General features: G+C 38.9%; 1 protein-coding gene across 1 annotated transcript in view; it reads right to left on the bottom strand.

Annotated features, from left to right (window-relative positions):
• The window catches only part of LOC148026940 (uncharacterized), a 148,049-nt gene extending 132,604 nt beyond the window's left edge, over positions 1–15,445 (bottom strand). The window contains exons 1-2 of the mRNA XM_087691485.1: positions 15,221–15,445; positions 14,733–14,861 (exon numbers count right to left, since the gene is read on the bottom strand). Coding sequence (XP_087547611.1) covers positions 14,733–14,861; positions 15,221–15,277 — 186 coding nt within the window. The 5' untranslated portion in view covers positions 15,278–15,445. The remainder of the gene's footprint in view (positions 1–14,732; positions 14,862–15,220) is intronic.
• Between the last annotated feature and the right edge of the window lie 9,950 nt (positions 15,446–25,395).

Here is a 25,395-nt window from a genome sequence, read left to right as displayed (position 1 = left end):
TAATGCATTGTCTCAAGATTGACAAAAGTGATCTATTACGAAATGGTGGCATCATTGCAATCTACATCTTCGCCATGAACCTGTTCGCAATCATGTATCATGCACAATCATCTCCCATCTATAAACCTCTGTTTGAATCAAATGTGAACAATAGGAGCTTTGACACACACTATCATGTGTTTTGACGGAGAATGCAGTTCTATTTGGAGTATGCATTCCTTTCTTAGTCAATTTTAGGTGTGATCACACAAGACTGTTTTTTTTTAGCCCACGTATTTCTTTTTCAATGGCATTGGGACCTGTTCACACTTATCAGGTGGTGATCACCAAATCCCCTTGCTACCAGCATCATTTTATTCCCAATATGCAGGTCGGCCAGCATTTCCTATGTGATTAGGTCATCCAGTTTTTCAGCCCTCTGCTGTATATAGCAGGGAGATTGGCTGCTACCACACATTCATAGGTTATCTTCTGCATGCTTCAGCACACTAACATTCAAAGTCTTCCTTCCATCTTCCAGTGCTGCCTTCAGTCATTAGCCTAATCTAGTGCCCATCCTATCGTGGAAACAATACAAAATATTCATTTATCTACCTCTCTCATCTACTCCCACTTGACTAAGATGTCCTCCGGGAACGAGGTGTGGGCAATGAAGCTCTAGCACCTACAAACTACAAAAACAGGATTGGAATGAGTGGGAAGGCAACTTATCTATTTATAGAAAGTTTGTGGCCTCTCAAATTAGGGTTTACATGTGGAACACTAAAACTCCCTAGAAGCCGGTATGTTTAAAAGAAATGGTTTAATTTCATTAACTTACTTTAGTTTTGGGGCTGCTCAATTAAGGCTAATGATTTTTTAGCTCGACCATAGTCACTACAAGTACCCCGATCATTTAGAAGAGGAGTATTATATCAAGGTGAAATCAGCCTTTCTTCTTGGATAGAGTGGTAGATTACCTAATTACAAGCAACTACAGTAAGAAAACTGTTTCTTTTGAGCATGGAGTTGGCATTTCTCTTTCATACTTCCCTCCCATCCCACCCACATCTCCCAAATCTCTTTCTATTGCATTCAGTAATTTAGGATTGCACTCTACTTCTACATCTAGCACATTGGGAGTTAAGTCTTCCATCTTTGCTCCTAGTTTCTTCTCATTCTCTACACCCCATGTCACCTATCCTCACGTACATCATTAGAGAAAGTGCTACCCTTTAACACTATGCCTTACCACACCCACGAGTGAGCACATTTGTTTACCCTGGGACGACAATGATAGGCATCCCTCTCACTTCCCTGAGACACTCACATCCTCATCTATCAGCCTCTCAAACACAAGGATTTCCATCCTCTTCTTATGGTGTGCTATCACACACTCCATGGGTCACTTCCACACAAAGATTTCCATCCTCTGCCCCACATGTCCCTATCGCTCCTCCATGGGCTTCTCATGCGATCACCATACCTATGCCTAGTCAGTCTATTCCCACTTTTGGATCCACTATGCACACTTCCTGCATGCATGGTGGATACCCTAGGATTGATTCCCAAGTGCACTCCACTCCCCCACCCTACTCACCTTATTCATCTTATAGCACTACCACTCCTATTGCTATGGCCAAGAATGCCTTCACGGATAAGACTCGTTTTAACAGGTCAAATTACACCACTTCGTTGAACTTCATGCAACAAGTGCTTGAATCTCAAGGTCTTTTGAACCTAGTTGTTGGTCTAGAGCCTATGTCGAACCCTCGACTCGCTCACCTTGATCACTTCTGTCAATGGAAAAGCAGCAATGCCACAACCAATGTCGAACTAATGCATGGATCACTTTCTGAATTCCACTCTCAGTTATAACATTTTCCTCTTGCATCTGAATCTTGGAGTCATCTCATTGATCGCTATCTGGCACGAGATTGCACTCAACGTATCAATCTTGACTTTGAGCTTACAAGTTTTCCCTTAAAGAAAGGGATGATTTGAAAGTCAAGGTGGCCGAATATAGACAATTACTCACTAAGTTTGCCACTACTAGCTTCCTGAAGTCAAATGACAATCAAGTTACATTCTTTTTGAACAAGCTTTCTAAAAAGTATTTCCACATCATTTAGCACATCATCTTGTTGCCCCGATTCCCAACCTTCTATGAGTTCAATTGTCAGTTCTTAAGTTATGCAAGTCTACATGATTTTAAGTCCACAAGATGTCCTCCCAACATTCTTATTTAGAGAGGAGTTTGGTTGCCTCTTCTTTGCACAGGAAAATCGGAAGTGGCAAGAACTCTCAAGATATGAAGGCAACTCAAAACAAGGGAAACAAGGGTGACAACCCTTCTTCAAATGAAAACAAAGAACCTAAACCCATCTAGCAACAACTCTTTAAAAAGAATAGGTTTTACACATGTCAAAGATCGGGCCATGTGGACAAGGTGTCGTACCAAGGCTCAAGGTCTCCCACCTAGAAAACCACAACAAAAATGTTGCGATTACCTCTACTCCTGTTGGATAGTCCACTAGGGCTGCAACTCCCACTACCGTCCTATCTGCTTCTTCTAGCATAGTTGCTACTAGACATGGAACACGGACAACCTCAACAACCTATATCTTTCACAATCCCTAAAGGATTAGCTGATCAGTTTGTTGGTTCCTCACCCATTGCACTCTTTGCATCCATTCCGAGGTCTCCTCCTATACCCCATCCTAGGCATACTTCCCCACCTCGTCATGCATTCCATTGGTAGAGACCTATTGATGGCCGTACACACTGGTAGCCACACCTTTAGACTAGCACTTCTCTAGGTCCCTTTGGACACTCTAGGTTAGTCTAGAGTCCCTCTAGATCTTTAGTCTTCCATTGCACTCATTCATACATAAATCATCATGGCACATCTTCTCATTTAGCTTTACTTTGCTTTTTCTCTTTTGCTTTGAAGCATCTCAGTACTAACCTTTGTTTTGCAGATTCTGATCTCGCTTGCACGGTCTTTATGTTTCACTATAGGACTAACATGCAAGTTTACATCGCCCCTTCTTGGGCTAGAGACATGGGATGCACATCATTCCTTTTGCAGTTTCATCTTTCTCAAAGATTTACTCTTCTACTAGCATAGAGGCCTCCCCTCCCATGGTGGATTATGCAATACCTCTCTTGATGCTGAATAAATGACCTGATTAAGTACTAATTACAGCAAGCATAAAATTCACATAAACTGAAAATGCACACTTTATCACTTTAATCTTGGACATTGGACACCTAATTGGCCCCAAACCTAGTGCCCCTTCTTGTATTACTTTATCTTATATTGCAAATGAAAGGAGTACAACTGAGATCCTCTAATCTGCTCCGCTAATCCAAGTGCCTCTTGCTGTCAAAATTGACAGCAAGCCTCCAAACCAATTTGCCCCTTGGTTTGCTTGGGGATTGGCCTTCACCTTGCTCCTTGAAAGACAAATTCAACCCCAAACCTAATACTAGCTAACTGGCTTCTTGAATCTCCTTAAAACTCCTCAATTTCAGCTGTTGGAATTCAAGCCCTAGACCCTCAATTTTGAGTATGCATCCCGAGATGGCTCTCAAACCCTAATTTTCGCTATAAATTAGAGTTTACAACAGCGATTGACTAAAATATCTTCCTCTGATGACTCAAACTGCCGGAAAATGCTAAGATAGCTTGACAAATGGCTGGGAAATGAGAAAGAATGTTGTAGAGAGAGGAATTTCAAAGTTTCATCGCAAGAAACACTCAAAAACTGTTGTTGCCTTGCTCAGACAGCAATGGAACCTATCACCTACAGCTTAGGATCACTAGAAAGACTACTGCCCCCTCTTGCATGTTGTCCCTTGCACCAAAAGGACCTTGGGATCCTAGCCCTAGTGGCTACAAATCACGTCAGCAACCTCTCCTTGCTCTCTAATAGCCAACTCCTCTCTCACAATGGCTGCAATAGACTTCCATCAGCCCCTTAAAACGCTTTTTCCACTTGCATGGGCAAGCTTTGCCAAGTGACAACCTTCTAATCCCATTTTTCAGCATTATCCAGCTTATTAAATTAATAAAAACCAAGTGTCAAAGAAGAACAGATATGCCAACATTATCCTAAAGGGAAGAGTTGAAGGCAAAAGCAAAGAAATGGCAGCAGCAAACATGAAGGATGTGTAGACGTGAAGTGCAGGAGAGAAGTCGTATATATATATATATATATATATATATATATATATATATATATATATATATATATATATATATATATATATATATATATATATAGAGAGAGAGAGAGAGAGAGATAGTAAACACGATTTGTGTGTAACAACAATATGTCGATACACAAAGACAAAGAAATGTATTTGTACTTTAGGGTTTACGGGTTTTTTTTACCCACAAGGATACATTCACATGTACAAATAAATAATACAATACATGGGAAGTAAACAAAGGGCCTTTATACCCAACAACCTCACTATAATTTAGAGCACCAAGAAATTGCTCCTTCGGCAATGATAAAGACATATCCACTAGTGGACTTACGAGTATCCAAGTCACCAGCCATGTCTACATCACAGTATCCCTGCAAACTCAAAGTACCCTGCCCATAGCATATACACTTTCTTTGTGTACCCTTAAGATATCTGAAGATACATTTGACAGCCTCCCAATGTGCTTTATTGGGATTAGACATATAGCGACTAACAACTCCCACTGCATGAGTAATATCCAGATGAGTAGCAACCATAGCATACATAGGAGAACCATTGGCTGATGCATAAGGAACTTCCTTCATTGCACTAGCTTCCGTCTCATCCTTTGGGCTGCTAGCTTTGCTAAGTTATGGAGGCAAAGGAACTCCAAGAGGTTTAGCTTCAGCCATGTTAAACCTCTCAAGTACTTTTTCAATATACTTTTCTTGTGATAAAAACAACAATTTTTTATTTCTATCTCTCCTGATCCTCATGCCCAAGATATGCTTTGCATTAACCAAATCCTTCATAGGAAAGACTAATTTTAGTTAATCAATGAGATCATCAAGACTAGTTTTTGTCTTCCCAACTAACAAACATATCATCTACATAGAGAACAAGTATAATAGGACTGCTCTCAATATCCTTCTTCATGTACAAGCAGTGGTCTACATGGCTGTGATTAAGCCCATGAGAGAGCATAAAAGTATCAAACTTCTTATACCATTGTCGTGATGCTTGCTTCAGTCCATATAGGCTCTGTTTTAGTTTGCATGCCAAGTGCTCTTTGTCAAGAACTACAAAGCCCTCAAGCTATTTCATGTAGATCTCTTCATCTATATAACCATGCAGAAAACATCCATCTGATACAACTCCAAATCAAGCACTATAGTGAGAGCAAATAGCACACATAAAGTAGCCATCTTCACAACAGGAGAGAAGACCTCCTGGAAGTCAATACCTTCCTTCTCTGCATAACCCTTGGCAACTAATTTGCCTTGTACTTGGGTTTCCCATCAACTATTTTTACCTTATACACCCACTTATTTGGAAGAGCTTTCCTTCCTTTGGGTAGAGGTACAAGATCCTGATTCCCAAGTATTATTTGCATACAGAGATTTTATTTCTTCCTGCATTGCAAGCTCCCACTTATTGCCGAATTTACATGACTTTGTCTCAATAAGTAAGAGGCTCACCCTCATCTGTTATCATAACATGACACAAAGAGGGGTCAAATCTTAGTGACTCCCTTCTAAAACAAGTAGACCTGCGTACCCAATGATTTACATTCTCTAGCACTAGCTCTACATCAGGAGACAGATAAATTTCAGCATTTTCAGGCTGCTACAAACCATGTTCAGCACGCTGCTCATGCTGTTCAGCACCTTCATCTTGTTGTCCAGCACCTTCATGAGCATCTCTTTGTTGTCCAACTTCTTTTGGCTTAAAAATAACCGGTCGATCATCAATTTCAGCCTGCGGTAAAGCATGATGAGGTTCCTTTTCTGACATAGTGGGTGGTTGTACATGCTGAAATTTGACTCTCTTTGAGTCTTCATCAAAGGCCAAAGCATTTTTCAGCAACTTTGCCTCATTAAACACTACATCTCGGCTGCGTGCAATTTTCTCGGACTGAGGTAACCATACCCTATAGCCCATTTCACCTTCATCACCATAACCCATAAAGGTACCCTTGGTGGACTAAGTAACATCAATCTTACTCCTCAGTTCATTCCTGACATGTACAAATGCATCACAACTGAAGATACGTAGATGGTCATATCAAGCTAGTTTGTTAAACCAAACCTTCTCAGGGATGCCATTCTTTAAGGACTTGTTACAAGAACGATTGCAAATGTGTACCACAGTTTTTAAAGTCTCCCCCCCAAATTCACAAGGGAGATCAGCAGTGGACAGCATGCACCGCACTCTCTCACACAATGTCCTGTTATATCTTTCTGCGACCCCATTCAAAGAAGAATTGTATGGAGCTGTAAGCTCCCTTTTGATACCATGAAATTCACAAAAGGACTTAGATTCAACACATGTGAAGTCACCCCCATTATCTGTTCTAAGACATTTCAGCTTTTTCTCTGTTTGAGTGGTCACAAATTCATGAAATGACTTAAATGCAACCAATACATCACTTTTCTTTTTCAACAAATATATCCAAAACTTTCTAGAACGGTCATCAATGAATGAGACAAAATACGTAGCACCTCCCATAGATTTTACAAGCATGCTACACACATTAGAATGCACCAAATCCAAAAGAATTTGTTTGTGAGAGACACCAGAATAATGAGAATTTCCCACTTTCTTACCAAATTAATAATCATTACAAAAGTCGAGCTTTGAGCCCTTAGCATCAAGTCTTTTCAAAGAAAAAAGGACTTCAAGTCCCTTTTGATTCATATGACCCGATCTCTTATGCCAAAGCTCTAAATGTGAACCAATTTCAGCAATGGCAAGAAATTTACTGAGTAAGGCTTGCATTATGAGCAAAAAGTGTGCCCTTTTTGCAGCCCTTTACAAGAAGCATAGAGCCCTTCTTAAGTTTCCATAAACCACCACATATCTAGCATCTTTGAGCACAAGCTCTTAACCATTGTCCAAAGACAAATGTATGGTGCCAATCCCATCAATACTGCAAGCATGATTACTACCAAGGTAAACCTTTCCATAGCTGCCTATGTCAAAAGTAGCAAAACACTCCAAGCATGGAGTTATGTGCAATGAAGCACCAGAGTCTACTATCCATGTCTATGTCAACCCATCATCAACTATCAATAATGCATTGATGACATCTACTTTAGTAATCTGTATGTCTTGAACATGAAGAGCAAGGGCATCACTCATAGCACAAAGTACATCACCATCTACATCAGATAGTTCTTCAATGATAACACTGGAGATCACATTGACCTTCTATTTGTCCTTCGAAGTCTTAGGTGCATCAACCTTTTCCTCCTTTTTCTTCTTGTCTCCTGCATTCTTCTTTCTTTCCTGTTCCTTTTTGAAGTATCTACAATCAAGCTTCTTGTGACCTTTATGGCCACACTAATAACATGTAACATCTTGCTGCTTTTCTTTCCCTCTACGCTTACTTCTGTTTCTTTGTCCTGCATTTGCATTCTTCTTATCAGCTCTACCTCTAACATTGTATGTTGAACTACTGCCTTCCCCGCTAGATTTTCGTCTAATCTCTTCATTGAGAATAGACCCTCCCACACCATCATATGTGAGACTAGGATTGTTACTCAAAGAAACCACAAGTGTTTCCCACGAGTGTAATAGTGTCACAATCAAGAAAATAGCCCTCAGCTTATTATCAAAGTCAAGATTTGTATCCTTCAGCTAATTCAGAATACATGTAAATGCACTCAAGTGCTCAGAAACCAGCTTGGACTCATCCAGCCACATATTCGCCAACATCCGCATTAAATGCAGCTGATTGATAGGTGTGGTAATCTCATAAGTAGTCTTCAACTTCTGCCATATAGCATTACATGTATCCAAGCCTTTGATATCTATAAGGATATCATCAGTGACACCCATTTTGATATAGGCTACAACTTTCTTGTTCACCTTGGCCCAATCTTCATCAAACATCTATGCAAGCTTGTTTAGTTGCAAAGCATCTTCACAATCTATCAAGAAAAGAATACCCTACATACGATCTTTCCAAAGATCAAAACCCTGACCATCAAACTATTTGATTTCCATCAAACTTTTTGTGTTAGAATTGGAAGTTGTAGCAATTTTGCCAAAATCACAAATATCAACCAAAGTATCTACAAACTCCCAAGCTTGAGCACCAAATACACGTACTGTCCTTGCTTTATCAACAATAAACCATTGTTGTTTATGCACAACCAGTCAATATAGAGGCTGAACCAACAAGTGCATAGATATATCCAATCAATGTGCTCAATCAGAGTATTCAAAACTAAAGAAAGTGTTGTATTTCAGACAATAGACAGCTTGGGAAGCAAGATTTCTTCACAAATGAGGACTTTCATAGTGCTCAACATGCTTTGACTGCCATCCAGTCACCTATTGCTGCTGCTGCTCTCACACAGCCACCTGCAGGCTGTCGCCTGCCTGCGCAGAGCAGGTTCTGCTGTCGGCTGATTCCACACAGTCAAAATGACTACTGTCGCTGCAATAAATGTAGTCGCCAATTGCTGTGCACACACGCAGACCTGAAAAACTGACAACCTGACCTGAAAAATGTTGTCTCGATGTGCATGCAGCTGCTCATGAACAGTTTGCTACTGTTGCAGTCCACAAACAGCTGTCTCCGGATGCGTGTTCGTGACCAGCTGCCTCAAATGTGCGCTCTCATACCAATTGAAGGAGAGTTGAAGGCAAAAGCGAAGAAATGGCAGCAGCAAATGTGAAGGATGTGCAGGCGTGAAGTGCAAGAGAGAAGTCGAAGAGAGAGAGAGAGAGAGAGAGAGAGTAAACACGATTTGTGTGTACCAACAATATGTTGGTACACAAAGATAAAGAAATGTATTTGTACTTTAGGGTTTACAAGTTTTTTTACCCACAAGGGTGCATCCATGTGTACCAATAAATAATACAATACATGGGAAATGAACAAAGGGCCTTTACACCCAACATGTCCGAGGGTTGGCCATTTCAATAATGTCACTCAAAGGCCAAGGGCACTAAGCCCAAATCCCCCTACTACTACTTAGACCTCGACCCCTTTTGCTATGAATAACCGGGCACACTAAAGATAAGTTGAAGAATGACCAACAACTCCTCCAAATGGGATGTGGGCAATAGTGTGAGGGTAGAAGACTTATGGCTGAAGGCTGAGAGTGATAATAATCAAGGATAAAGGATGCACTAAACAAATGGCTCTATTTATAGAGGATTTTGGTGCATTTGTAATTTTGTCCTACTATTTAGAAATAAAGCCATTTAGTTTTGGTAATTCAGCATAAGCTACTTTCTAGAGCTCTTTTAAGGAGAAGTAATTAGGGATTAATACACATGTATTAGTGCAAAACCTAATGTTAGTGCATCAACATCTCGATGCCCTCATGATTCATACTTTGTGTAATAATCTACATAATGCTTAGCTCATCACAAAGTGTCATGTGAGACACCAATAAATCAGTTTAAGCTTATCCTATCACTCAAATTCCTTTAGGGAAAGTTAAAACACAACCCTTTAGTTAGTCATGGTGGAGTGGTAGAACTATACATGAAAAGCAAACAGCTAGAATTCCTTGATATCCTAGACTATCAAACGCCTAGACTTGGACTATGAAATATTCCCGCCACGGCACTTCATATCAAGAAACGAATTCAAGTTTGAGACGTTTTAAAAATTACTCATCGAGTTGTCACATAAGTGACCGTATATAATTTTCTTAATATCAAGTCTCGCATTAAATCAATTCTGCAATCCGACACGAGAAGACGCCTCAATGTTCCCAACCAACAAAAAGCAAAAACACCTTGTAAATAATATTACGACGGCTTGATCATAATTATTCCTGCATTATATTTGATTTAGTATTCCTGTAATGCGTCAAAGGTCACATTGATTTCGTAACCGCAAGACAAATCGCAAAAGCCTTAATCGGTAGACGAAGAACGTGTAAGAACGAGCATGATATTGAGTAAGTTAAGTATCAAAGAGTATAGCATAACTTCATAAACAAGATAAGTCATGAGGTAACTTAGCCAAAAACCACTAGATGAAATCATTTTGAAGAAAAAAAAACGTTTTTGAACAAATAAGCCAAAATTTATTACGTTTTTTATGCCTGGAGAGAGAGAAAGCATAAAATAATCATCCCCATGCCACCATCCAACAGATAGGCAATCAATATGCATTTTTAATCAAGCTCACTTGGCTCTTGACAAGTAGCCAAATGAATGAGTCGACTACATACTCCTCCTCGTGCCTATAAATACACCCCATCTCCTTCACAAAGAAAGCAAGAAGGAAGACCTTCTGATGATGGAAAATTTTCTCTACTTCTCGTATCCATTGAAGCTTTGAGCTTGAAAGAGGAAAATACCTCCCCTACCTCATTTCTATTCTCTCTACCCCTATTATGCCTTCGTTCTATACAACCATATCGCCAAGCGAAACGCTAGCAAAATTTTTCTAGACGACCACCCACTCTCCCTGAACTACCACATCAATTTCACCTAGCATCCATGGCTCCACGAGGTCACAGAAATTCAAAAAGCCCATTTAAAGCAAGGGATATGGCTGATGGAGAAAATGACAAGGTAAGAATTGGTGAAACCCTTGTTACAACAAACCTGAGAGAGGTAACATCTTATCGGTTTGAAAATTTTAATGTTTTATAAGCTTATCGTTATATTTGGCTTTGAACGATTATAAACGCATTCTAAAGAAAATGCATATGAGCTACTATCGCTCAGAAAAATAACATTGTTAGGAAAGGAAATATTTTATATTTTTCTCTTAAAAGTGACTATCTCTATTTCATTTTGCTAATGATAAATAGACGCATATGAATTTTATAATAATTTATAGAAAATCATTTAGATAATATCATAAAATAATCAATGCATTAAATCAACAGAAAATTGTATAGGAAAATATATACTAGACGCGCATAAATTAAATATGTAATAATATAATTCAATATCCGAAAGATGAAAGAAAATTTGCTTATGATTTTTGCATTGCCTAGAATAAAGTTTTCAAAAAAATAATCAACATTGCACTTAAGACATATCTAAATGAAAATTAATCTTTCTAGATAATGTTCAAAGTCTCAGACATCGTCAATTCAACCATAGAATATGAGTAGAATAAAATAAGAATTATTTTCTTGCTGAAAACACACACAATGTTAATATTAATGATTATATTAGCGAGAGTATCAATATCATGAGTTGACCCATGTATGACTCAACGAGAAAACCTTACCTAAAATATTGAGAATGTTGAAGCAAAAACAACTATAAAATACTTTAATCCTAAAACTATCAGTATCAAGAAATTAAATAAATATCGAAAGTCTGTAGGACTTGTTGGACATTGATAAAAAAATTTCGATACAAATTATAAAGTCTAAACAGACTCGGAAAAGTATTTGAAATCCTATCAAGTGCGGATTAGGACAGAGCAATGCATGAATTGTCTGCCATGGATATAAATACCTATATTATCTTTTATGGAGAAAATACCAAATTTTTCATAAGAATAAAATAGACTTCACATTCGCAAAATAACTTGCGGATCCCGAAAAAGAGTTGCAAGTAGGAAGCGAAACCATAAGAATAAGGTGGGACCTTAAAAGGGAAACCCTAGATTTGGGTGGGGCTGCTCCCTATGCTAAAAACACTTGTTGTTGTTTCTTTTGATTTGTGCATGCATTGATGGTTGCACAGGAAAGATTAATTGTGCTTGCAACAATTAGATCTGATTGTAAATATATAATTAGGATAATAAGAGAAAAGATCGTACTATACCTCCCCCACGGCTATGCAGAACCCTGTTCCAAGGAAGATTGTTTTGTACCATCGCGAGAAGCTTTGGACTGGTCCCAATGACGAGAGGTCGCTCAGTGAGAAATCCGTTAGACAAGAGGAGGCGGGAGTGCCATGGGGACTCTGACCGTAAACCTCTCAATTACTCCTAGGAACTACCTGACCCTCACACGAATCAGGATGGAATCCTGGAGTCCCCACTACTAATGAAGGGACAAAAATCTTGGAGGGTTTCTTTTCTTCTGTACAGACAGAAGAGATTTTCCAATGAACGAAGGTTTATCTTCCGCGTAGGCAAAAGGGAAAAATCAATTGTAGATAACTTTGCAAAATAATAAATAAATATGTTTTACTAAAAGAACATTTTCTCTGCCTTTGTGTTGTGCCATAAAATTACGCGAAGGAACCTGTGATAACGAGTTAATTAACAAAGCTGCTTTCATATATCATAACTTAATGTGATAGATAATTAGAAAACTAAAGAAAACCATTTGTAGGAAGCAAGTGGGCAAGATCCCTGACGGATTCCTCCTACGGATGGGTGGCCCGTTAAGCTGGGAGCTTCTCTCAAGAGATTAAACGAAATGTTAATTAGGAAAAATTAGATAGAGCCGAGCATTGACTTACCTAGGGTCAAGTCTTAAAACCTTGATCAAAAATGACCTAAGGGGAAAGGTGCGGTGGCTGTGCCAAAACTCCATTAAGATTTCCTGAATCCTAACTAGTTATGGAAAAAAGCGTTGCACTCCGTGAACCAAGGGTAACTACGATCGCTCCAGTCGGACGAGAAGCCCTTATAGGACACCTCCGATGGAGCTAGGTGATGTATCAAGACCTCAGTTGTTGTCAAATTAGGACCCCGAGCTTGCAAGTTGATCCTCGTGGGGACGACCAGTATCTTCCGTTATGGGATGGGCTCTGGGAAACCTAGACAATTGACCCCATCTATTCTCGCGAGTACTGGGCAAAGCCATCTAGGATAGTTCCCCGATGGACCACTAGAGCATGCTGCCAGAAAATTATTTGATACAAACTACTTGAGTGGACTATCCTTTTCAACATCAAAGAACATGAAGCAAATACCACTCCTAATGAAAGAGAATCCACCAATGATGCTTCAAACTCTTGCTCAAAGGCCGCACTAACAATGATATTGAAATCCTCAATCTACTAAAGCTAAGCATACCAAAAGAGACCTACCATGTCACTTGAGGTAAGATAGCTGAAGCAATGGAAAAAAGGAAAAGACTATGAAGCTAAAGTGCAAAAGAAAGTACACCATCTCCCAAAGCAATTGAGGACCTTGAACAAGTGAAAACCTACCATTGTGAGCATCTTCTTGAATGAAAACCCCATGCAATTGCGTAGCGTGCTCCCTTTTACCTCATTGGGCAAAGCATCATGACCTTGCATTTCTCATCCTAGGATCCCAACAATGGCACATCTAGAAGGCCTATATCCATGTTCGAGAACCAACAAAGATCAGGCATAGTGTCCACCTACCATCCTTGCTCAGCCTTGGAGCATGCAATTGCGTAGCATGTTCCCTTTTACCTCATTGGGCAAACCATGATGACCTTGCATTTCTCATCCTAGGATCCCAACAATGGCACATCTAGAAGGCCTATATCCATGTTCGAGAACCAACAAAGATCAAGTATAGTGTCCACCTACCATCCTTGCTCAGCCTTCGAGCTCTATTATCCACTTTCCCAAAAGGTCATTGAGATCAACTGCAGAAGATCTGACGTCATCTCCATGTTTTGAGGATGCAAAGTTTGTCCTTCAAGTTGTGGGTTGGCAGGCCCTGTTTGATCCATACATCCTATCTTGACTTCTCGCCGCACACCCCCAAAATGCCTTGAGCCATTGTATTTCCTTTTGCAATTGCACACTCGGCACTATTTTTTCTGTGATTCATTTCATTCATGCTGCCATTATTCAATGTGCTTTCAGCAGCACAATTAGCTAAAAATTTCCAGCCAAAAAATAGTTCGCCAAAGTTTTAAGCATTGATAAGCTACAAATTATCTTTTTTTTCCCCCTTAAAAAGAACTTATGAATAGCTAAATTTTTTCTAACTAGATCACCATAGTCTTTAACATTGACAATGTTACAATTTGTCCTTTTTATACCTCATAAGGTATTTCTGTAGAGTGTTTTACCTTATTAAAGTTTGTCAATGATGTGTTTCTTTAACATTGACAATGTTACAATTTGTCTTTTTCATACCTTATAAGGTATTTCTGTAGAGTGTTTTACCTTATTAAAGTTTGTCAATGATGTGTTTTTGACAGAATTCTCTTTACTTGGAAAAATAACAAGATTTCACAATATTAAATCTATCACAACATGGCAGTGTCAGATAGCAAACATCTGCTGATGTCAACAGTGCAACACAGTTTGCTCAGAAGGTGGCAGAAAGTGGTATAAAAGAGACCACTGCTGCACAGCACCTTGGCCAAGGGTTCCTTTTGTTCTCTCCAGGTCCATCAGTTTACTATGGATTCAAAAATATGTATTTGTAGGAGGGAACATTTTCTGATCTAACATTGTTGGAAAGGCGGTAGATGTTCCATAACAAGACAATGCTCATACTCCATAACCACATAGTCTGTTCTAGGTTTACTATGAGCCTAGATAAATAGAGGGACCGGCAAGCACACGAAATTTCCTGAAATGAAGCACCAGTCTTTCTCGTTGTGGCCTGAATTGAGTGTACGAAGCTTTACAAATTTGGATTGATGAAGCAGTTCTGCTGTGTTGTTCATACTTACCTTGAAATCATTTTCAAAGTAGAAAAGATAAGACCCTTGAAGAACGAAAAACCGCTTTTTCCATGACTTGAACTTCCCGCCTCGCTTTTCAAGCCATCCAACCAAATCAGGTTCACTCCACATAGCAGCCTGGATTGTGCCAAAAGTAGGAAACTTGAGAATGAGTGCATTAAAGCTGCACATGCCACAAAGCCCCAGTATGTGCAGGCTGCAGCATTCTTATGCATGCACACATACCAACTTTCACACTCTACAACATCTACGCATTGCCTTCTGTTAGTATAGACATGACCATAATGAAATCGATGCTCGCATCTGCTACGTACTAATGAGATTCAATGGAAAAAAGTTACATGGATCATTTTTCTGGCATCAACATGCGAACCCTAACAAATAGACAAACCCGTCCATTATGCCTCGTCTTATTATCATTACTTGTTCGAAGGCGAATACAAAGCATTACGCTGTATCACTCTGGAGATACAGACCTGATTCTGCGTGGTAGGTTTCATGGCGCCAATGACTCCTTTCATTTTGGCCTTCATCTCTCCCGATTGAATCGACGTCGGGGTCTCCACACAAAATGATGAAAGCTTGCTTTTCTGCAAAATGCACGTTCCTCGATGGGATGGCGGGGCTTGACCAATGCACGTCCCTTTCAAATACGAGGATTCTATTCACCAATGCGCGGTTTGGAAACTCACACGTGTTATTCAATGTGTGTGAAGACTCTCTCTCTCTCTCGTGTTCAATTTGTGGGCGCAATAGAGTTTCACTATTAAAGGAATCATAATGACATGTCGAGAGAACAATAAATAAATATCACGATTCACATGTATGCAAAATGCAAAATTAGATAAACTTAAGACTTTCTTACTAGTCCTCTTGAAGCACTCAACTTTTTCAAAAGTCACCAAAACATATTTCAAGGTCTCACAATCAATAGCAAATGAGATAATTGGATTAAAATCGAAAGAATGCAAACTAAGATAATTAGATTACAGTCGAAATTATGCAAATTGAGGAGCAAAGGTGCTACAATGGCACAGAGCATGTTGAAACAAAGCCGACGAAAAGCATCACCATAAATGCACATTGCAAGCATAATATTCTTAAAAAGTTTTTTTTTGTGCGCAAATGTACCTTATTAGAAAAAATTAGTGCCTTCACTACTCTATGCATTGGAGAACAATCATCTATCCTATGAATGGTTGCAATGCTTTAAACATATTACGATAGTCTTCTGAAACTTTTTTCTACTTGAAAATATATGGGATACATCTATCAACAAGAGGCATGGCTAGAAAGATAATTGAAATCAAAGAAAAATGGCAATGAGGCTTACCAAAAATTGTAGTTGGTGCACAAACCTCTATTTTGCAAGAGGACACTAGTAGATGTATGTGCAATTGATGCACGCTAACTAAGCATGAGAGATTTAAAAACTGATGATGTCCCTAGAAGCTAGGGGTCATCAAAGAATGTGATTTTTGGATTGTATACAAATCCAAGGGTGCAAAAACACAAAAACGCTACATATTGTACAATATTATTATACCTCCACAAAAGCAAACATTGTAGGATCCAAATATGGGAATGTCAAGAGGTGGTCCACAACCTGAGCAAGGGTTCTACACATTATGGGGTCTCCCAAAAGAGAGACAAACTACTCATGCAAACACAATTGGATTGGTGAAGCAAGATAATATCCATATGTGGGTATAGCCATCTTAAACCAACAAAAAGAAAACCCTAAAATATATGGAAGAGTTGTCAAAGAGCACTCGTTGTTATCATAGAAAAATGAAAGCTATCATACAATATATCCATGTTATAATCAAAGAGTACATTGCCCAAGAAACACAGGAGACCACTTTTAGACAAGTAATTAAAATAAACAAATATAGCAATATACCTATGCAGAATTCAAATACAGTTTTTAAAAATGTGAGAAATATGAAAGCAAAGAAACTAAAAGTTATACACTACTAACCAACAAAATCTCGTTATCTTACTATCATAATTTATGGATGTGGAATTAATGAGAATCCAAATCAAGTTACATGAAGCAAGAATCCCAAATTTTAATGTAATATAAAGTAAGCATTACAAACATAGACACAAAGAGGTCTATCCTATTTCAAAACTAGAAAGGAGACATTAAGTCATTTGTGCCAATAAAGCACTAAAACTCACCATAGACATCTTCAAAATCAAAACTTCCTTTTGCATGATGGACACTTGCTCCAAAAAAGAAGGAAACAACATACGACAACAGACATTATTAGAGGCCACTTTGTTTATTTCCCTTTTGTCAATATCAAGCACAAACCACATGCTTATGACCATGGCTTCCACATGTGTTAAACCTTTCACTTTGAACCACATCTCACTATTTATATTATGAAGGTTCACATCTATGTAATCTGTATTTGTCAAACAACATTAGAGACATACATGGATTGAGATTGCATCTTCTTAGACATAGATTGTAGCATAGCATGAACATGATCATTTTTTTGAATTTCTTGGCCAACTTATGATGGTCCCACAATGTTGAAGAAGTCCTTGTTGGCTCAAAAGGCCTTAAATGCTTTAGGGTGGCAACGTTTGCATGTCTCTCTCCTTGTTTCTTATGTAGATATACCTTCTTTCATCACCCCAATGCCCTTATTATTGAAGAGAGAAGGCCAAAAATTATACACCATTATGAATAGCATCCCTTAAGAAGTATTTTCCTTGAGTAAAAGCTTAATTCTACTAAGAAGGGAAAAATCTAAGAGAGGTAGATAAATAGAAATGACTAGAGGAAAAGGAAGACAACAATCAAAATAAAATTACAAATTAATAAGCAATTGGCATGGGTACATTAAGAATACAGAGAGATTATGGCCCATGCAAATATTTGAAAAAGGGAGTATCGAAAGTATTAAATGTCTCGTACTCCCCTAAAGAACACCAAGTAGGCAAGATTTGCCTATGTGGTACCATCAAAGCTTTTTTCAAGCCATTGATACCCATATTGTTAGGAGAAGTTGCAATCACCGAGTGTGCACTGGAATGTCCAAAATGGAAGGTTGCCCATTTTCAAACACCATGTGCAGATCTATCCAACACACACAAGTAAGTACTTCTATACACAAAATCAAAGAAGGTGAGAATATCAATGATCAACGACACATACTATTGGCAAACATAAAATAGATATCATCAATCTATGAGAACGAGTACTATCAACAACAAAGGCTATGATACTTCAATAGCACAACAAAGTTTAAAAGCACGACAAACAATAAAAATTTCCATCCAAAAAGAAAATTGTAGTAGAAAACTATTTTCCCCTTTGCAAAACCTCTTGAGATACAATGTTTAGTGTGGGTTGTGAATCAACACTTTTATTTGAGAGCAAAACTTTGATTGAGTTGGGAGACTTTGCCCATGAAAATGCAACATATAACAAACCATGGGAGACGACTGGAGTCTTTAGATAAAGGCCCGTGTAGCTCAAAGTTTTCCATTTGGACTTATTGATAGTTATCATGAATCCCAATTGAATAGGAAATTTCCTTCCTTCTCATAACAAAAGGAAGGCCCACTAACATGGGAATAAATGTGATTCTAGGAATAAAAACTGTATCACCAAAATTTGTCCCAGTAATAGTTTCAACTTCAAGAACTTTGCTACGAAATTTTTGGCATACCAATCAAGTACGATTACATAGATCCATCTTAGGATTAAGTGTCCTCAAGAGTATAATAGGCCTATTCAATTGAAGTACCAAAATTTTCAGGAGTTACAGTATTGATCAAGTAGAGGAACGATTTTGCATCATGCTAAGCTATGGGATCAATGTTGTAGTTAGATGTGGGAATCTTTGAGAATTTTGCACAAGGCTGCAAAATTCAAAGCATCAACATCTTTGTTACACGATTCTAGAATAGCATGACCACTAAAGTAAGTTGCACAAATTTCCACCGAATGCATATACATATAGACATGAATAAATGGGATCCTCCATTGTGGCATTATGCAAAATCATGTGTAATGGAATGATTATACTACTACTATCGTGCAAACAAGTCTCATCATCCTTGAGAGAAAGTAGCCAATCAATAAAGCTTTGATTCTCCACATTGACAACCTACATTGAAACTCTCATATTTTGTGACAATTGCATATCCTCATAGGGCTCCAAAGAGGAGAATGGCAAATAGTTGCATCCACTACCTACTCACAACCAACCTTACAAATAATTGAAAATTTAACGAAAATCACCATTAAAAATATTTATATTCCCCCCAAATGGCATGTTGCATCCCATAATATCTTTGAAAGTTCTATCTAGAGACTCAAAAGCTTAATGATGCATCATAGGTGCTTCATCCCAAATGATAAGATGGAGGCAATGACCGATACATTACTGCCCATGGATGCCAAGTCATCTGATCCACTGAGAGAGAATCCATATCATTGATTGATGGGTGTCGAATATCTCACTTAAAGATGCTACTTGTGCTCCTAAGTGTGCAAGCAAAGTAGGAGTGGAGCGATGCAAGTGTGATCGAGCTGTTTAAGTACGTACTATGCTCCTTTGTTTTCGACTCCATTATAAAAATGTTTTTTTATGCTTTTCAAATGTGCTTGGTTTTTTCCCATGTTGCTAAAATATCACATATTTCCACTTAGAAACACGATGCTTGAGTCTTGTGATGATGCACGAATGGCATTATGAAAGCTTGGCATGGACTACAATAGCATCCATGCATGTGCCAATGATTGTGTGCTGTTTTAAGGAGACTACGGGACTATGGAGACATGTTTGAAGTGTGGTGCACATAGGTATCAACAAGACTTGCAAGGGCAAATTGTCTCTCAAAAGATTCTTAAACACTTTTCACTTATACCACGTATACGTCACATGTTTCGTATGTTAAGCATGGCAAGCTTGACAATGTGGCATGCACAATATAGATCCACAGATGGAGTCCAACGAATATCAAAAGATTCATGCGTATGGAGTCACATTGACTCCACCTTTCTAGACTTTGCATGAGAGCCAAGGAATCTTCAGCTTGGTCTTGCTATGGATGGCGCAAATCCATTTGGTCTTCGCTCAACTTCTTACAGTGTGTGGCCTATAGTCCTTGTAAACTACAACATCTCGCCATGGCTTTCTACGAAGAAATGTCACTTGATCCTTAGCTTACTCGTTCCTGGGTGCTAAAAGTCAAGAACATGGAAGTCTATCTTCATCCATTAGTTTATGAGCTCAAGTTTTTGTGGGAGGAGGAGGTTGTTGTGGAAGACATGGTTGGTGGTCCATGTCTTCCACATGACTATGCATGACTTTCTAAGATTTGTACGAGCCATTCTCATGTGGACTGTGCATGACTTTCTAAGATTTGAGGAGTGCTTTGGTAAGTGGCCTTCCGTTCTCGTTGTTTATATCTAATATGGCTTGTTCAAGTTTGTGTTGACTAGATAGGGATATTGTGACAAGCCCGGTTACCTCATGTCATCATGTTGCTCAAAGTTACATTGTTTTACATGTTTATGAAACCAGCTCTTGCATCTTGCCTTCTCGTAGATCAGTGAATGGGTCACTAGGAGTTGGGTCTTAGATAGACATTCTAACTCTGACAGGCATTCCAAGCATGCTTCCTTTCCATCCATCTCTCTTGGAATACCACTCTCAAGCTTGGAACAAAGAATTGTTGAGAAATAGACAAATGATGTATGCTCTAGGAAGAGATGCCCCTGAATCCCATATGCACAGTGAGGAGAGTGGAACAATCCAACTATTATAAAGCTTTCTACTTTCACAATGATGAGTGTAATATCATGATGCTTTCCTCTTTTAGTTAGTGTCATTGTCATTATCAGTCCAATACAAAATATTGTCTTTATGAGTCCAAGCTTCCAACTTGGAACCTAATTCACTTGTGTAACAGTTGTCTACTCATTGTCTATGTCAATATGAATTTAGTCTTCATCTTCCAACCTCCATAGCTCCTGACATGCTCTAGATTCAACATTTTAACATGGTAACAGAGCTCAACTGAGCATGACATAACTCCCCTCTCTACTCTCTCAGTCCCTCTTAACCTCATGTTAGCTCAAATCTAGCTCATGGTTCCATTTCTTATTTCCATCTCCACTTGACCTTGTGGCAACCATAGCCAAAACAATATCTACCTACCTTGGAGCCTCTAGATCTCTCAAAATAAGCCATATCAGCTCATGATTTCTTCTAGGTACTCTTGCTAACCTCAAGGCATTCCTTCGAGCTCCTCATAGCTCATTATTTTTTATCAGAGAGCCCAGCATTGCATGAATTCTAGCTTGTTGTCTGTTTGCACTTGCTAACATTCGTATGGCATGCTCTCCCTGTATACAATGCGATACTCGCCATCATCATATGACAATTGAAGATCTACCTCTAAGCTTTCTCTAGCTCAGAAGGTTCCCTAAATGATCTCTTATATGAGCTAAATTTGAGAAAAATCAATCGAGTATAGAAATCCTAATTGTGACTCCATAGCCACTCAAGCTTCAAGCTCATATTTCTTACATTTTCTCACTCCTACCACTTGAACCAAGTTCCTACTACTGAGATCTAAAGTTTCCAGCAAGCCAAATCTCAGGAAGAAGATTTGGAGCAACCCACTTGAATTCAAGTAGTCTACCTAAAGATCAAGAAGACCACCTGAAATCAAGCTAGTATCTCTTGATACTATTTTGCCTGTGTCTCTTAACACATTGAAGTACAACTCTGTTGTTGGCTGATTTGCTGCTGATCAAAAATGGCAAAGCTCGAACAAATAGCAAAGTTCAATGGAGAAGGATTCCATGCCTGGAAGGAAAAGACTATGTACCACCTCATGAGGAAAGATCTCTGCGATCTCTTTAAAGATGATGAAGGTGATGTAGATGGTGGGAAAGAAGATTCAGAAAGTGGGATCCTTGCAATAGCTCCATCAAAAACTAAAGAATGGAAAAAGATGAATAACAAGGCATTAGGCATCGTTTCCTGGGAACTAAGTGATAATGTGCTACATCATATCTCTAGCATCAGAGATGCTAGAATTGCTTGGGAGGAACTTGATAGGATCTTTGGTACCCAAGCAAAGAATTTAAATGTAAAATTACTCATGCAATTTTATAAACTAGATATAAAAGATAGTGCTTCCATGACCATACACATTAACAAGTTCAAGAACCTAAAAACCTAGATTGCAACTCTTAAGAAGAATATTGATGAAGATAAAGCAATAGTCGTATTGCTTGCAAGTGTAAATAAGGATCCATATGAGAATCTTGTGTCCACCCTAAGTAATGTTCCAAGTCTCTCACTTAAAGATATTGAGCACTCACTACTTGATGGAGAAAGCAAAGTTAAAAGCAAGGATGCAAAGGAACACACCACCAAAAATAGTCTCTCGTACACCAAGGGCACTTATGGAGCAAAAGGCCAAGGTTGAGGACTCAACACCAACAACAACAAGGATTGGATTATATTGTGGCAAGGCTGGCCATATAGCCAGTGAATGTTTCCACAAGAAAAGAGCACAACAAATGCAAAATGATCACTACCAGAACCAGTTCATGAATGAAGAAAAAGAAGAAGAGGATGCTTTCACTACCATCAACAACTCTGACAGATTGTTCTAAAGAATTTTCATTTTATCTTTCATATGTTTTTCCCATAGTGGATCTCTATTTTTCCCTTCCAAAGATATAAAGTTTCAAGCTTTAACCAGACTAGGTTGCCTATGAGCTAGTCTCCCGAGCCATGTCACTATGTATGGGGGGCAAAAGCCAACAAGTGTAGGGACTCATCATTTTAGGTGGGGTGTTGAGAAATAGAAAAATGATGTATGCTCCAAGAAGAGATGTCATGAATCCCATATGCACAGTGAGGAGAGTGGAACAACCCAACTACTATAAAGCATTGTAATTTCACAATGATGAATGTAATATCATGATGCTTTCCTTTTTAGTTAGTGTCATTGCCATTATTAGTCCAATACACAAGATTGTCTGTATGAGTCCAAGCTTCCATCTTGGAACTGTTGGAAGAGAGGGAGAGAGACAGAGTAGAGTGGAAGATGAGCCTTAGCTCATTGTTGTTCTTCTTTCATTATTCTTCTATCATACTCACTGAAAGAGACTTACACACATAAGTATGACTAGCCAATACTAACTATGGTTAAGTCATCGACTGCACCAACTTATTGAATGTCATGCACGTGTTCAACTATATCCAGCTAATGTCGGTCACACACATAAAGATAGACTGACTGAAGAGTAACTGGAGCTTGATATTCTAACACTTCCCCTCAAGCTCAAACCATCTGATAAAATCCAAGTAGCTGTCTGAAGTATATGAACTTTTCTTTACCAAGAGACTTAGTAAATATGTATGCTACCCGATCTTCAGTCTTTACATGAATCAAGTCAATTTGCCCTGTAAGAAACATTTCTCTGATGAAATGGTAGTGAACCTCAATATGTTTGGATCTAGCATGGTAGACAGGATTGCTAGCCAACATAACACTACTGAGGTTATTACAATGCAATCTCACTCTACTTTCTAGCTATATTCCCAAGTCTTTCAACAGTTTCATCAACGAAACTGCTTCGCAAGCCGCTAATGCAGCTCCTCTGTACTCAGCTTCTGTACTAGATAATGCAACAGTAGGTTGTTTCTTACTCTGCCAACTGATCATACTGCTATCCAATCCAAATGCATAACCACTGGTTGACCTCGTATCATAGGCACAACCAGCCCAAGCAGCATTAGTAAACCCTATCAAGTCAAGGGATTTTCCATATGCATAAAGCAACCTGTAATCTGTAGTACCCTTTACATATCTCACGATCCTCCTGACTACATCTAAATGTGGTTTGCAAGGCATCATGAACTGACTAATCAGTCCCACTACATAACATAAGTCAGGACGAGTAATAGTCAAGTATATCAAGCTCCCCACCATCTGTCGATACATGGTCACATTCTCTATGTCATTCCCAACATCAATCTACAGCTTGACATTTTAATCAAGAGGTGTTTCCATAGGCTTGCATTCAACCATACCATACTTCTGTAAGATGTCATGAGCATATTGCTTCTATAGTAGCCATATACCTTGAGATGTAGATACTACCTCAATCCCAAGGAAATACTTTAGTTCACCAAGGTCTTTGACTCTGAATTCAGTCTGTAAACACAATTTAATTTCAGCAATGGTCTCTTCATCATCTCTAGTGATGATAAGATCATCTACATAAACCACTAGAAACACATATCCATGATCTGTCTTCTTTGTGAATAGGTGTTGATCTGCATCGCCCAATCTAAATCCATGTAGCTGTAAAGAACTGCCGATCCAAGCATTCCATGCTCTAGGCGCATGTTTCAGTCCATATAAAGCTTTTTCAGATTACATACATGTGTAGGAAAGTCCGGGTGAACATAACCTTCAGGCTGCTCCATATATACTTCCTTAACCAAATCATTGTTCAAGAAAGCATTCTTGACGTCCATTTGTCATAATTTCCATCCTTTGCATGCTGCCAAAGCAATGACAGTTCTAACTATTGCCATTTTAGCCACCGGACTAAAAGTCTCCTCATAGTTAAGGCCATATTGCTGTGTATACCCTTTTGCAACCAACCTGGCCTTATAGCGTTCTAACGAACCATCTAACTTGCACTTAACCTAGTACACCCATTTGTAGCCAATGGGGACTTTGCCTTTAGGCAACTCAACCAATTCCCATGTCTCATTTTCAGCCAGGGCTCCATACTCCTCATCCATGGCAGCACACCAATTATCTAATTGCATCATCAAACTTTGTAGGTTCTTTGTAACATGTCACACTAGCCATATATGCATAATGGCAGTCTGAATAACCACTGTATGTAAACTTGGCAATTGGTTTTCTGACTCTCTCAGATCTCTGTAACTGTGGCTCACTCTAAGCTTGCCTCTCATGAGGCGGTACATAACGACTCTACCTTGCTCCACGTGTCATAATAGACGGAATGCCCAACTCACTATCCAAACTGTCGCTATTAGATGACTCATAACCTGCTATAAGTGGATCTGTCACATCCTCAAGCATCTTTTCTTTTCCCTTATCCAATCTCCCCCTCACTGACGTATACGTGTTAGTGGATATATGAGTACAACTCCGCAAGCATCCTGACCAAGGACTTACTGTAGGTGACCCATCACCTGTAGGACCACTCATAGATGTACTCAATGTAGGTGTATTTTCAGCATCACTAGTGTTGGCTAATCCATCAGTAGCCACTGCAATAGAATTACCGTACCACAATGCCAGCTCATAAAAAACAATATCTCTGCTAATCAATGTCTCATGTGTAGATGGTACATGGCGCTTGTAAGCTTTCCGGTCTTGTGCATAACCAAGGAACACACTCTTGACAACTTTATGATCCAATTTCTTCCTCTTTTCATCAGGAACATGCACATATGCAATGTTACCAAATACCTTCAAGTGTGAAATGTCATGTTTATGACCATACAACCTCTCATATGGAGTTACATCAAGAATCCCTACTTTAGGAGTTCTATTTAGCACATAGACAGTAATCACTACTACTTCAACCCAATAACCATTTGGCAAACTCTTC

The sequence above is a fragment of the Lygodium microphyllum genome, chromosome 13, assembly GCF_053477565.2.
Source record: "Lygodium microphyllum isolate KBCC chromosome 13, Lygodium_microphyllum_v1.1.10, whole genome shotgun sequence".
Classification (NCBI taxonomy): Eukaryota; Viridiplantae; Streptophyta; class Polypodiopsida; order Schizaeales; family Lygodiaceae; genus Lygodium; species Lygodium microphyllum.
The sequence above is the reverse complement of the archived record's forward strand: the minus strand, read 5'-3'. Positions and strand labels throughout refer to the sequence as shown.